Genomic DNA, 16,261 nt, shown 5'->3' on the forward strand with positions numbered 1-16,261 from the left:
AATCACACCCTAGATGCTGACAGAGAAATCATACGCTAGGGGTGACAGAGAAATCATAACCTAGGGGTGACAGAGAAATTATACCCTAGGGGTGACAGAGAAATCATAACCTAGGGATGACAGAGAAATCACACCCTAGGGGTGACAGAGAAATCATACGCTAGGGGTGACAGAGAAATCACACCCTAGGAGGTGACAGAGAAGTCATACCCTCGGAGTGACAGAGAAATCATAGCGTAGGGGGTGACAGAGAAATCATGCCCTGGGGGTGACAGAGAAATCATGCCCTAGGGGTTGACAGAGAAATCATACCCTAGGGGGTGACAGAGAAATCATGCCCTAGGGGGTGATAGATAACCCAAACCATAGAGGGTGACAGAGAAATTACACCGTACGGGGTGACAGAGAAATCACGCCCTACGGGATGACAGAGAAATCACGCCCTGGGGGTTGACAGAGAAATCATACCCTGGGGGTTGACAGAGAAATCACAACCTAGGGGTTGACAGAGAAATCACAACCTAGGGGTGACAGAGAATTCATACCCTAGGGGTTGACAGAGAAATCACAACCTAGGGGTTGACAGAGAAATCATACCCTGGGGTTGACAGATATTTCACACCCTATGGGGTGACAGAGAAATCACACTGTAGGGGTGACAGAGAAATCACACCCTAGGGATTGACATAAATTTCACACCCTAGGGGCTGACAGAGAAATCATACCCTGAGGGTTGACAGAAAAATCACAACTTAGGGGTGACAGAGAATTCACACCCTTGGGGTTGACAGATATTTCACGCCCTAGGGGGTGACAGAAAAATCATACTCTAGGGGGTGACAGGGAATTCACATCCTCAGGTAAGCAAAGAAATCACACCCTAGAGGGTTACTGAGAAATCATACCCTATGGGGGGCATATAAATCATTCTATAGGGGTGAAGGAGAAATTGCACCCTCGGGGATGACAGTGAAATTACACCCTCGAGGATGACAGAGAAATCATACCCTAGGGGTTGACAAATATATCACACCCTATGGGCTGACAAAAATCATACCCTAGAGGGTTACTGAGAAATCATACCCTAGGGAGGGGGGGGGGGGGGGGGTATAGAAATCATTCCATATGGGTGAAGGATAAATTGCACTCTCCAGGGTGACAGTGAAATTACACCCTCCAGGATGACAGAGAAATCATACCCTAGGGGTTGACAAATATATCACACCTTATGGGCTGACAAAAATCATACCCTAGGGCTGACAAAGAAATCATACCCTAGAAGGTGACACAGAAATCATAGCCTAGGGGTGACACAGAAATTTCAACCTAGGGGTGACAGAGAAATCATGTCCTAGAGGTGACAGAGAAATCATGCCCTAGGGGTTGACAGAGATATCACACCATAGGGGATGACAGAGATATAACACCCTAGGGGTTGGCAGAGATATTACAACATAGGGGATGACAAATATAACACCCTAGGGGGTGACAGAGATATCACACCCTAGGGGTTGACAGAGATATCGCACCATAGGGGGTGACAGAGATACCACATCCTAGATGCTGACAGAGAAATCATACCCTAGGGGGTGACAGAGAAATCATTCCCTAGGGGTGACAGAGAAATCATGCCCTAGGGGTGACAGAGAAATCATGCCCTAGGGGGTGACAGAGATATCACACCATATGGGTTGACATATATATCACACCGTATGGGTTGACAGAGATATAACACCCTAGGGGTGACAGAGATATCGCACCCTAGGGGTGACAGAGAAACCATACACTAGGGGTGACAGAGATATCACACCCTAGGGGTTAACAGAGATATAACATGCTAAGGGATGACAGAGATATAACACCCTAGGGGGTGACAGAGATATCACACCCATATAGGTTGACATATATATCACACCGTATGGGATGACAGAGATATAACACCCAAGGGGGTGACAGAGATATCACACCCTAGATGCTGACAGAAATTATGCCCAAGGGGTAGGCAGAGAAATCAAACCCTGGGGACTGACAAAATATACATCCTAGGGGCTAAGAAATCATACCCTAGGGGTGACAGAGAAATCACACCCTAGGGATGACAGAGAAATCATAACCTAGGGATGACAGAGAACTCACACCCTAGGGGTGACAGAGAAATCACACCCTAGGGATGACAGAGAAATCATACCCTAGTGATGACAGAGAAATCATATCCTAGGGGTGACAGAGAAATCATATCCTAGGGGTGACAGAGAAATCATATCCTAGGGGTGACAGAGAACTCACACCCTAGGGGTGACAGAGAAATCATATCCTAGGGGTGACAGAGAAATCACACCCTAGGGGTGACAGAGAAATCATACCCTAGGGGTGACAGAGAAATCATACCCTAGGGATGACAGAGAACTCACACCCTAGGGGTGACAGAGAAATCACACCCTAGGGATGACAGAGAAATCATACCCTAGGGATGACAGAGAAATCATACCCTAGGGGTGACAGAGAAATCATAACCTAGGGGTGACAGAGATATCACACCCTAGGGGTGACAGAGAAATCACACCCTAGGGGTGACACAGAAATCATACCCTATGGGTGACAGAGAAATCATACCCTAGGGGTGACAGAGAACTCACACCCTATGGGTGACAGAGAAATCATACCCTAGGGGTAACAGAGATATCACACCCTAGGGGTGACAGAGAACTCACACCCTAGGGGTGACAGAGAACTCACACCCTAGGGATGACAGAGAAATCACACCCTAGGGATGACAGAGAAATCATACCCTAGGGGATGACAGAGAAATCATACCCTAGGGATCACAGAGAACTCACACCCTAGGGGTGACAGAGAAATCATACCCTAGGGATGGACAGAGAAATTATACCCTAGGGGTGACAGAGAAATCATACCCTAGGGATGACAGAGAAATCATACCCTAGGGATGACAGAGAACTCACACCCTAGGGGTGACAGAGAAATCATACCCTAGGGATGACAGAGAACTCACACCCTAGGGGTGACAGAGAAATCATACCCTAGGGGTGACAGAGAAATCATACCCTAGGGATGACAGAGAAATCACTACCCTAGGGATGACAGAGAAATCATACCCTAGGGGATGACAGAGAATATCACACCCTAGGGATGACAGAGAACTCACTACCCTAGGGATGACCAGAGAAATCATACCCTAGGGGATGACAGAGAAATCACACCCTAGGGTGACAGAGAATCACACCCTAGGGATGACAGAGAAATCATACCCTAGGGGATGACAGAGAAATCATACCCTAGGGTGACAGAGAAATCATACCCTAGGGTTGACAGAGAAATCATACCCTAGGGGTGACAGAGAAATCATACCCTAGGGGTGACAGAGAAATCACACCCTAGGGATGACAGAGAACTCATACCCTAGGGGTGAACAGAGAATCATACCCTAGGGGTGACAGAGATATCACACCATATGGGTTGACAGAGATATCACATCCTAAGGGATGACAGAGATATAACACCCTAGGGGGTGACAGAGATATCACACCATATGGGTTGACATATATATCACACCGTATGGGATGACAGAGATATGAAACCCAAGGGGGTGACAGAGATATCACACCCTAGATGCTGACAGAAATTATGCCCAAGGGGTAGGCAGAGAAATCAAACCCTGGGGACTGACAAAATATACATCCTAGGGGCTGACAGAAATCATACCCTAAGGGTGACAGAGAAATCATACCCTAGTGATGACAGAGAAATCATACCCTAGTGATGACAGAGAAATCATACCCTAGGGATGACAGAGAAATCACATCCTAGGGATGACAGAGAAATCATACCCTAGGGATGACAGAGAAATCATACCCTAGGGGTGACAGAGAAATCATACCCTAGGGGTGACAGAGATATCACACCCTAGGGGTGACAGAGAAATCACACCCTAGGGGTGACAGAGAAATCACACCCTATGGGTAACAGAGAACTCACACCCTATGGATGACAGAGAAATCATACCCTAGGGGTGACAGAGAACTCACACCCTAGGGGTGACAGAGATATCACACCCTAGGGGTAACAGAGAACTCACACCCTATTTGTGACAGAGATATCACACCCTAGGGATGACAGAGAACTCACACCCTAGGGGTGACAGAGAAATCACACCCTAGGGGTGACAGAGAAATTACACGTTAGGGGTGACCGAGAAATCATACCCTAGGGATGACAGAGAAATCATACCCTAGGGATGACAGAGAAATCATGCCCTAGGGGTGACAGAGAAATCACACCCTAGGGGTGACAGAGAAATCACACCCTAAGGGTGACAGAGAAAGCATGGACAGTAGTCTGTCTCTCTTAGTAACGTTTTCCTAATGATATGGTTATAGAATTGCACTAATAAAGTCATATGTAATCAACTTTGATGGATGATTTGCAGGTTGTTCCTGACCAGACCTTGGACGACTTGATTGTAGTGTGTAGCTCGGACTCGTACGAGAAACTGGACGCGGGCATACAGGTATGTAAATCATCAAACTATGATATACCAGGACTTCTATTGCATTTTATATCTATGTGGGATAAAAATAAAATCCCGTTCTTGCAAAAATATATGTATTTACAAACTCACCTGAATTTGTCTGGTCCACATAATAGCCAAATTCTGTAAAACGCTGATGGTGCAATAATCTATTTTTAGTAAGAAAATTAAAGAAATCAAAATATTTTTTTTAGAAATTCCTGTTATCAAAATGTTTTTTGAAATCAGTTAAGTTCTAAATGCATGCAATGGATAACTAAGTAATGAATTAAAGTGTTTATAGAATTTTCTTCATGATTATTTTACAAAATTTGTGAAATAAGTTTTTTTTATTCAATTTTTTTCCATATAATCACAAACATCTATACATCGCATATGTAATTGGATATACTATTATTCACATTGCAACTTAATATTCAATGACAATTTTAAATAGATTATTAAAATTATCATTTATATTCCTAATATGAATGTACAGTACATTACACATGTAAAAAATGTATCTGTTGTTACCTCACGAAACATTGTAAAACGTTAAACAGAAACTGTGTAGTTTACAAACCCATTGGTTTAGCAATAGATAAAAAACGTGTAATTTACCAACCAGCTAATTTGTTAACTTTATATTTTACCTTTGTGAAATGAGTTAGGTCAACTTATATTGATCACTCATGTTTTCCTGGAGGAAGTGCACAAGGGGTCTTAGTATGGAAGGAAAGCAGAATACCAGTAGTCTTAGTCACATGATCGGGCAGTTGACCACATTCTCTGTCACATCCGATCGGGGGATCCAACCCTTGCACTCGACATACAGTGGGAGTAACTCTGTCACATCCGATCGGGGAATCCAACCCTTGCACTCGACATACAGTGGGAGTAACTCTTTCACATCCGATCGGAGAATCCAACCCTTGCACTCGACATACAGTGGGAGTGACTCTTTCACATCCAATCGGGGAATCCAACCCTTGCACTCGACATACAGTGGGAGTAACTCTTTCACATCCGATCGGGGAATCCAACCCTTGCACTCGACATACAGTGGGAGTAACTCTTTCACATCCGATCGGGGTATCCAACCCTTGCACTCGACATACAGTGTACACAGGAAGTAAAGAGAGCTTTTATTCTCTTCCTGACAGGGTATGATTAATGACGGTCACTCCGCCTCACAGGTCATCACACAGATGCATGAGAAACTGATAGAAAAGGAAGACCTATCTGACAAACAGAAGGCAGTCATCTTTGAAAAGCTGGCGGTAAGTGAAAGACTGCAGAAGTATTTATACCCCCCCCCCCTCCCCAAAGATGTTAGGGGGTAAACTGGAATCAGGTTGTCTGTCTGTCCGTCCGTCCTGCCGTTCGTCTATCTGTAGACATATTTTGTCCGGACAACTCCTCCTAAACCGAAGGGCCGATTTCAATGAAACTTCACACAAATATAGAGGACCATGTGTTTATTTGCATCTCACTTTCTTTTCCTCAAAATTATGGTTGCTATGGCAACTGGTCACTATAAACATGTTTTCCGATAAGAACCATAACTTTATGTTTGTCCGGACAACACCTCCTAAACCGAAAGGCTGATTTCTGCAGAAGTATTTCTGTATCAGCTCAAAACGTGTCAATAATATAAATCGACAGATTGTCCGACTGATGAGAATTAAGTTTTTGGATTGCCTACTAAAATTATGAAGGGCACAACACATATATTCTAATGCTTAATGTTTTAGCATAGAATTAGTAAGTGCAGTTCCTGCCAAATTTCTGTCTATGTAACTTGATACCCGTGCCTATGTATATGGACATTTCAGCATAATATTGGGAAAACAGGACGTAGATCACGGACTATACCAGTCAGGTTAGACAGAATGTTGAACTATTCTAGGTCAGATTACACAGGATTTTAAGGATGTCAGAATACTCATGGTCATTTTAGACAGGTTTCACTTTACACAGAAATTAATCAAAGACCTGAATGCTGTAGAGATCTCTGTAATTTTTTAGCCCACCATCATCAGATGGTGGGCTGTTCAAATCGCCCTGCGTCCGTGGTCTGTCGTCCGTCCGTCCCTCCGTCCGTAAACAATTCTTGTTATCGCTATTTCTCAGAATGTACTGAATGGATCTTTCTCAAATTTCATATGTAGGTTCCCCTCGGTGCTTAGTTATGCATATTGCGTTTTGAGACCAATCGGATAACAACATGGCCGAAAGGCAGCCATCTTGGATTTTGACAATTGAAGTTTGTAATCACTATTTCTGAGAAAGTACTGAAGGGATCTTTCTCAAATTTCATATGTAGGTTCTCCTTGGTGCCTAGTTATGCATACTGTGATTTAAGACCAATCAGAAAACAACATGGCCGACAGGCAGCCATCTTGGATTTTGACAATTGAAGTTTGTTATCACTATTTCTGAGAAAGTACTGAATGGATCTTTCTGAAATTTCATATATAGGTTTCCCTTGAGGCCTTGTTATGCATATTGCATTTTGAGACCAATCGGATAACAACATGGCCGACAGGCAGCCATCTTGGATTTAGACAATTGAAGTTTGTTATCACTATTTCTGAGAAAGTACTGAAGGGATCTTTCTCAAATTTCATATGCAGGTTCCCCTTGGTGTCTAGTTATGCATATTGCGTTTTGAGACCAATCGAAAAACAACATGGCCGACAGGCAGCCATCTTTGATTTTGACAATTGAAGTTTGTTATCGCTATTTCTGAGAATGTACTGAAGGGATCTTTCTCAAATTTTATATGAAGGTTCCCCTCGGTGCCTAGTTATGCATATTGCGTTTTGAGACCAATCGGATAACAACATGGCCGACAGGCAGCCATCTTGGATTTTGACAATTGAAGTTTGTTATCACTATTTCTGAGAAAGTACTGAAGGGATCTTTCTCAAATTTCATATGTAGGTTCCTCTTGGTGCCTACTTATGCATATTGCGATTTTAGACCAATCCGAAAACAACATGGCCGACAGGCAGCCATCTTGGATTTTGACAATTGAAGTTTGTTATCACTATTTCTGAGAAAGTACTGAATGTATCTTTCTGAAATTTCATATATAGGTTTCCCTTGAGGCCTTGTTATGCATATTGCGTTTTGACGCCAATCCAAAAAGCAACATGGCCGACAGGCAGCCATCTTGGATTTTGACAATTGAAGTTTGTTATCGCTATTTCTGAGAATGTACTGAATGGATCTTTCTCAAATTTCATATGTAGGTTTCCCTTGGTGCCTTGTTATGCATATTGCGTTTTGAGACCAATCCGAAAACAACATGGCCGACAGGCAGCCATCTTGGATTTTGACAATTGAAGTTTGTTATCGCTATTTCTGAGAATGTACTGAAGGGATCTTTCTCAAATTTCATATGAAGGTTTTGGTTTGTTTTTGTTTAACGTCCTATTAACAGCCAGGGTCATTTAAGGACGTGCCAGGTTTTGGAGGTGGAGGAAAGCCGGAGTACCCGGAGAAAAACCACCGACCTACGGTCAGTACCTGGCAACTGCCCCACGTAGGTTTCGAACTCGCAACCCAGTGGTGGAGGGTTAGTGTTAAAGTGTCGGTACACCTTAACCACTCGGCCACCGCGGCCCCTTCATATGAAGGTTCCCCTTGGCGCCTAGTTATGCATATTGCGTTTTGAGACCAATCGGATAACAACATGGCCGACAGGCAGCCATCTTGGATTTTGACAATTGAAGTTTATTATCACTATTTCTGAGAAAGTACTGAAGGGATCTTTCTGAAATTTCATATATAGGTTTCCCTTGAGGCCTTGTTATGCATATTGCGTTTTGAGACCAATCCGAAAACAACATGGCCGACAGGCAGCCATCTTGGATTTTGACAATTGAAGTTTGTTATCGCTATTTCTGAGAATGTACTGAATGGATCTTTCTCAAATTTCATATGTAGGTTTCCCTCGGTGCCTAGTTATGCATATTTCTTTTTGAGACCAATCTGATAACAACATGGCCGACAGGCAGCCATCTTGGATTTTGACAATTGAAGTTTGTTATCACTATTTCTGAGAAAGTACTGAATGGATCTTTCTCAAATTTCATATGCATGTTCCCCTTGGTGTCTAGTTATGCATATTGCGTTTTGAGACCAATCGGAAAACAACATGGCCGACAGGCAGCCATCTTTGATTTTAACAATTGAAGTTTGTTATCGCTATTTCTGAAAATGTACTGAAGGGATCTTTCTCAAATTTTATATGAAGGTTCCCCTCGGTGCCTAGTTATGCATATTGCGTTTTGAGACCAATCGGATAACAACATGGCCGACAGGCAGCCATCTTGGATTTTGACAATTGAAGTTTGTTATCACTATTTCTGAGAAAGTACTGAATGTATATTTCTAAAATTTCATATATAGGTTCCCATGAGGCCTAGTTATGCATATTGCGTTTTGAGACCAATCCGAAAACAACATGGCCGACAGGCAGCCATCTTGGATTTTGACAATTGAAGTTTATTATCACTATTTCTGAGAAAGTACTGAAGGGATCTTTCTGAAATTTCATATATAGGTTTCCCTTGAGGCCTTGTTATGCATATTGCGTTTTGAGACCAATCCGAAAACAACATGGCCGACAGGCAGCCATCTTGGATTTTGACAATTGAAGTTTGTTATCGCTATTTCTGAGAATGTACTGAATGGATCTTTCTCAAATTTCATATGTAGGTTTCCCTCGGTGCCTAGTTATGCATATTTCTTTTTGAGACCAATCTGATAACAACATGGCCGACAGGCAGCCATCTTGGATTTTGACAATTGAAGTTTGTTATCACTATTTCTGAGAAAGTACTGAATGGATCTTTCTCAAATTTCATATGCATGTTCCCCTTGGTGTCTAGTTATGCATATTGCGTTTTGAGACCAATCGGAAAACAACATGGCCGACAGGCAGCCATCTTTGATTTTAACAATTGAAGTTTGTTATCGCTATTTCTGAGAATGTACTGAAGGGATCTTTCTCAAATTTTATATGAAGGTTCCCCTCGGTGCCTAGTTATGCATATTGCGTTTTGAGACCAATCGGATAACAACATGGCCGACAGGCAGCCATCTTGGATTTTGACAATTGAAGTTTGTTATCACTATTTCTGAGAAAGTACTGAATGTATATTTCTAAAATTTCATATATAGGTTCCCATGAGGCCTAGTTATGCATATTGCGTTTTGAGACCAATCCGAAAACAACATGGCCGACAGGCAGCCATCTTGGATTTTGACAATTGAAGTTTTTTATCGCTATTTCTGAGAATGTACTGAATGGATCTTTCTCAAATTTAATATATAGGTTTCCCTTGGTGCTTAGTTATGCATATTGCTTTTTGAGACCAATCGGATAACAACATGGCCGACAGGCAGCCATCTTGGATTTAGACAATTGAAGTTTGTTATCACTATTTCTGAGAAAGTACTGAAGGGATCTTTCTCAAATTCCATATGCAGGTTCCCCTTGGTGTCTAGTTATGCATATTGCGTTTTGAGACCAATCGAAAAACAACATGGCCGACAGGCAGCCATCTTTGATTTTGACAATTGAAGTTTGTTATCGCTATTTCTGAGAATGTACTGAAGGGATCTTTCTCAAATTTTATATGAAGGTTCCCCTCGGTGCCTAGTTATGCATATTGCGTTTTGAGACCAATCGGATAACAACATGGCCGACAGGCAGCCATCTTGGATTTTGACAATTGAAGTTTGTTATCACTATTTCTGAGAAAGTACTGAAGGGATCTTTCTCAAATTTCATATGTAGGTTCCTCTTGGTGCCTACTTATGCATATTGCGATTTAAGACCAATCAGAAAACAACATGGCCGACAGGCAGCCATCTTTCATTTTGACAATTGAAGTTTGTTATCACTATTTCTGAGAAAGTACTGAAGGGATCTTTCTGAAATTTCATATATAGGTTTCCCTTGAGGCCTTGTTATGCATATTGCGTTTTAAGACCAATCCGAAAACAACATGGCCAACAGGCAGCCATCTTCGATTTTGACAATTGAAGTTTGTTTTCGCTATTTCTGAGAATGTACTGAAGGGATCTTTCTCAAATTTTATATGAAGGTTTTGGTTTGTTTTTGTTTAACGTCCTATTAACAGCCAGGGTCATTTAAGGACGTGCCAGGTTTTGGAGGTGGAGGAAAGCCGGAGTACCCGGAGAAAAACCACCGACCTACGGTCAGTACCTGGCAACTGCCCCACGTAGGTTTCGAACTCGCAACCCAGTGGTGGAGGGCTAGTGTTAAAGTGTCGGTACACCTTAACCACTCGGCCACCGCGGCCCATTCATATGAAGGTTCCCCTCGGCGCCTAGTTATGCATATTGCGTTTTGAGACCAATCGGATAACAACATGGCCGACAGGCAGCCATCTTGGATTTTGACAATTGAAGTTTGTTATCACTATTTCTGAGAAAGTACTGAATGTATCTTTCTGAAATTTCATATATAGGTTTCCCTTGAGGCCTTGTTATGCATATTGCGTTTTGAGACCAATCCGAAAACAAAATGGCCGACAGGCAGCCATCTTGGATTTTGACAATTGAAGTTTGTTATCGCTATTTCTGAGAATGTACTGAATGGATCTTTCTCAAACTTCATATGTAGGTTCCCCTCGGTGCTTAGTTAAGCATATTGCGTTTTGAGACCAATCGGAAAACAACATGGCCGACAGGCAGCCATCTTGGATTTTGACAATTGAAGTTTCGCTATTTCTGAGAAGGAACTGAAGGGATCTTTCTCAAATTTCATTTGAAGGTTTCCCTTGGTGCCTTGTTATGCATATTGCGTTTTGAAACCAATCCGAAAACAACATGGCCGACAGGCAGCCATCTTGGATTTTGACAATTGAAGTTTGTTATCACTATTTCTGAGAAAGTACTGAAGGGATCTTTCTCAAATTTCATTTGAAGGTTTCCCTTGGTGCCTTGTTATGCATATTGCGTTTTGAGACCAATCCGAAAACAACATGGACGACAGGTAGCCATCTTGGATTTTGACAATTGAAGTTTGTTATCGCTATTTCTGAGAATGTACTGAATGGATCTTTCTCAAATTTCATATGTAGGTTCCCCTCGGTGCCTAGTTATGCATATTGCGTTTTGAGACCAATCGGAAAACAACTTGGCCGACAGGCAGCCATCTTGGATTTTGACAATTGAAGTTTGTTATCGCTATTTCTGAGAATGTACCGATGGGATCTTTCTCAAATTTTATATGAAGGTTTCCCTCGGTGCCTAGTTATGCTTATTGCGTTTTGAGACCAATCGGATAACAACATGGCGACAGGCAGCCATCTTGGATTTTGACAATTGAAGTTTGTTATCACTATTTCTGAGAAAGTACTGAAGGGATCTTTCTCAAATTTCATATGTAGGTTCCTCTTGGTGCGTAGTTATGCATATTGCGATTTAAGACCAATCAGAAAACAACATGGCTGACAGGCAGCCATCTTGTATTTTGACAATTGAAGTTTGTTATCACTATTCCTGAGAAAGTACTGAATGTATATTTCTGAAATTTCATACATAGGTTTCCCTTGAGGCCTTGTTATGCATATTGCGTTTTGAGACCAATTGGAAAACAACATGGCCGACAGGCAGCCATCTTGGATTTTGACAATTGAAGTTTCGCTATTTCTGAGAAGGAACTGAAGGGATCTTTCTCAAATTTCATTTGAAGGTTTCCCTTGGTGCCTTGTTATGCATATTGCGTTTTGAGACCAATCCGAAAACAACATGGCCGACAGGCAGCCATCTTGGATTTTGACAATTGAAGTTTGTTATCGCTATTTCTGAGAATGTACTGAAGGGATCTTTCTCAAATTTCATATGCATGTTCCCCTTGTTGCCTAGTTATGCATATTGCTTTTTGAGACCAATCGGATAACAACATGGCCGACAGGCAGCCATCTTGGATTTTGACAATTGAAGTTTGTTATCGCTATTTCTGAGAATGTACTGAAGGGATCTTTCTCAAATTTTATATGAAGGTTCCCCTCGGTGCCTAGTTATGCATATTGCGTTTTGAGACCAATCGGATAACAACATGGCCGACAGGCAGCCATCTTGGATTTTGACAATTGAAGTTTGTTATCGCTATTTCTGAGAAGGAACTGAAGGGATCTTTCTCAAATTTCATTTGAAGGTTCCCCATGGTGCCTTGTTATGCATATTGCGTTTTGAGACCAATCGGATAACAACATGACCGACAGGCAGCCATCTTGGGTTTTGACAATTGAAGTTTGTTATCGCTATTTCTGTGAAAGTACTGAAGGGATCTTTTTCAAATTTCATATGTAGATTCCCCTCAGTGCCTAGTTTTGCATATTGGGACCAATACGAAAACAACATGACCGACAGACAGCCATTATAGCTAAATCTTAAATTCTATATATAGGTTCCCCTTGTTTGAAATGTACTAGAGGGCTGTTTCTGAATTTACACAGATAAGTAAGACTTAGAGGAAGGGAAAAGTAGAGAAAAGATCAATCTGATATGGAACCTATCAAGATCATTCAATGGTGGGCGCCAAGATCCCTCTGGGATCTCTTGTTCATTTATACAACTTCTTCTCCATAACCAAGAGATCCAGGAACTTAATATTGGGCCTGTAGCATACTGGGGTGAAGGGCTACCAAGTTTGTTAAAATAAATGACCTTGACCTTCATTCAAGGTCACATGGGTCAAATAGGCCATAATCTTCAAACGACTTCTTCTCAATAACCAAGAGGCCCAGGGATTTGATATTAGGCCTGTGGCATGCTTGGGTAAAGGGCTAAAAAATTTGTTCAAATAAATGACTTTGACCTTCATTCAAGGTCACATGGGTCAAATAGCCTATAATCTTCAAACGACTTCTTCTCAATAACCAAAAGGCCCAGGGACTTAATATTGGGCCTGTAGCATGCTGGGGTGAAGGGCTACAAAGTTTGTTCAAATACATGACCTTGACCTTCATTCAAGGTCACATGGGTCAATTAGGCTATAATCTTCAAACGAGCTTTTCTCAATAACCAAGAGGCCTAGGGACTTGATGTTTGGTCTGTAGCATGCTTGGATGAAGCGCTACAAAGTTTGTTCAAATAAATGACGTTAACCTATATTCAAGGTCACATGGGTCAAATAGTCTATAATCTTCAAACGACTTCTTCTCAATAACCAAGAGGCCCAGGGACTTGATATTGGGTTTGTAGCATGCTGGGGTGAAGGGCTACAAAGTTTGTTCAAATACATGACCTTGACCTTCATTCAAGGTCACCTGGGTCAATTAGGCTATAATCTTCAAACGACCTCTTCTCAATAACCAAGAGGCCTAGGGACTTGATATTTGGCCTGTAGTATGCTGGGATGAAGGGCTACAAAGTTTGTTCAAATAAATGACTTTGACTTACATTCAAGGTCACATGGGTCAAATAGGCTATAATCTTCAAACTACTCAATAACCAAGAGGCCCAGGGACTTGATATTTGGCCTGTAGCATGCTTGGGTGAAGGGCTACAAAATTTGTTAAAATAAATGACCTTGACCTTCATTCAAGGTCACATGGGTCTAATAGGCTATAATCTTCAATCAACTTCTTCTGAATAACAAAGAGGCCCAGGGACTTGATATTGGGCTTGTAGCATGCTGGGGTGAAGGGCTACAAAGTTTGTTCAAATAAATGACATTGACCTTCATTCAAGGTCACCTGGGTCAAATATGCTATAATTTTCACACAACTTCTCAATAACCAAGAGGCCAAGGGACCTGATGGTGGGTCTGTAGCATGCTGGGGTTAAGGGCTACAAAGTTTGTACAAATAAATGACCTTGACGTTCATTCAAGGTCACATGGGTCAATTAGGCTATAATCTTCAAATGACTTCTTCTCAATAAGCAAGAGGCCCAGGGACTTGACATGCGGCCTGTAGCATGCTGGGGTGAAGGGCTACAAAGTTTGTTCAAATAAATCGGCTTAGATCTGTAAACAATGATTTTGCAATAGCCAAGAGCCTGATATTTGAATAAAGAGGAAATCAACATTGTATCTTTAGAAATGAACTCAATCATCTTCAAAGTTGCTGTAGAGCCACGTAAGCGATACAGGCCCATTGGGCCTCTTGTATAAAATTAGTTCCCATTTATCTAGCCAAGGTAATATTAAAGGTACAAAGCTACACATATAAGCGGGACAGGTAAATGTCACCCGACCAGTAGTCTATTCAACGCAAATTGTATAGATGTACAGTCAGTCAGAAATTGACAAAGGGACCAGTCTGTCTTGAAACTTTGCACCGACACTCGTGTGCATTATTATGTATACTGTTTACATGTATAAGCGGGACGGCGGCATATGTAGTATAACATTCATGCTTTGTCGATAAACAAAATTTTCTATCGTCGAGCGAGAAATTCATTTCGTCACATAAACGTAAACATGTGTAGCGGGACTGGACTGGGTCGATCATCGGTGACCAGGTAGCTCAATTGGTAGAGCATCCGGCTAGTGTTCGGAGTTCCCGGGTTCGAACCCCGGTCTGGCCGCTACATTTTCTCCTCACATGATTTTCGCTCACACAGTCAGTCTTGACAAAGAGACAAGTTCGTACGCATTGTTACGCATAATGTTTATTGTTTTTATAAAGATGAACCTTGTATATATAAGGCTATAGTCTATTTTGGGTATGTGGTTGATTCTTAGGTGACCATTTACCGGTGTAAACGAATGTTAATCAATGTTTTAATATAAGTCATGACATTACTAAAATATTGACACTTTAATATTTTTAAAAACTTGAATAGTAGGGCAATGAGCAACGCCACAAGAGGATGTCACCTCGACTCGCGTTGTGGTCTGATAATTATGTCGAATGGTTTCAACCGGTGACACCCAGTCATGTACTGCCGCCGCCACACCCAGGTTCAATTCGCCAATGGCATAGACGTGAAATGATGGCTACAAGAGTATAGTATATTTAACAAGTTTATTTAGATAAAGATGATATATGAAATATGTACAATGAAGTAGCTAGCTGTGGGAGCCTAATCCATGTATAATAAGGCGTGTTCCCATTATCACCAGAAAAATATACATATGTAAGCGAACAACAGAGTTAAAGACTAATACTGCACACTGCTGATTATATAGTACTAATAAATGATAATTGTAACCTACGTCAATAACTGGTGTACCCTGGGTAAACAACTACTAACAAAATAACAACAGGAAGCTAGAATATAAATATAACTACAGGTATACTAACATAAAGTCAAACATGCTGGTGACGGTTAAGTTATTTCTACAAACAACATGTCGGTGACGGTAATGTTATTTCTACAAACAACATGTTGGTTACGGTAATGTTATTTCAACAAACAACATGTTGGTGACGTTTTCATTGATATATATTCATTTCATGCAACTGCTAAAAGAAAAGCAATTGTGGGTCAGTAAAACACAAATATGTAAAGTGTGAAAAAAGGAATGATCATCCGCCATCTTGTATATTGTACATGATTATGAACCATGTGTAATGTAATTGTATAGCCTATAGGCCCATACTGTATTGCATTTTGGTAAATGAAAAAACCTTGAACCTTTATCGACGCGTTGGTAACTTCAGCAAATCGCATGACAAGTATTATCCAATCAAACAACGGGAAGAGATATGAGTCATTCACGTGACCAGGTAGATA

The 16,261-nt window shown here is 41.4% G+C and overlaps 1 protein-coding gene across 1 annotated transcript; it reads left to right on the top strand.

Annotated features, from left to right (window-relative positions):
- Positions 1-4,410: 4,410 nt before the first annotated feature.
- LOC117319199 (replication factor C subunit 4-like) lies at positions 4,411-6,415 on the top strand. The gene is made up of 3 exons (XM_033874036.1): positions 4,411-4,528; positions 5,692-5,828; positions 6,364-6,415. The coding sequence occupies exons 1-3, from the start codon at positions 4,433-4,435 to the stop codon at positions 6,413-6,415; spliced, it is 285 nt and encodes a 94-aa protein (XP_033729927.1). The 5' UTR covers positions 4,411-4,432.
- The last annotated feature ends 9,846 nt before the right edge of the window (positions 6,416-16,261 follow it).

Source organism: Pecten maximus, unplaced genomic scaffold, assembly GCF_902652985.1.
Source record: "Pecten maximus unplaced genomic scaffold, xPecMax1.1, whole genome shotgun sequence".
Classification (NCBI taxonomy): domain Eukaryota; kingdom Metazoa; phylum Mollusca; class Bivalvia; order Pectinida; family Pectinidae; genus Pecten; species Pecten maximus.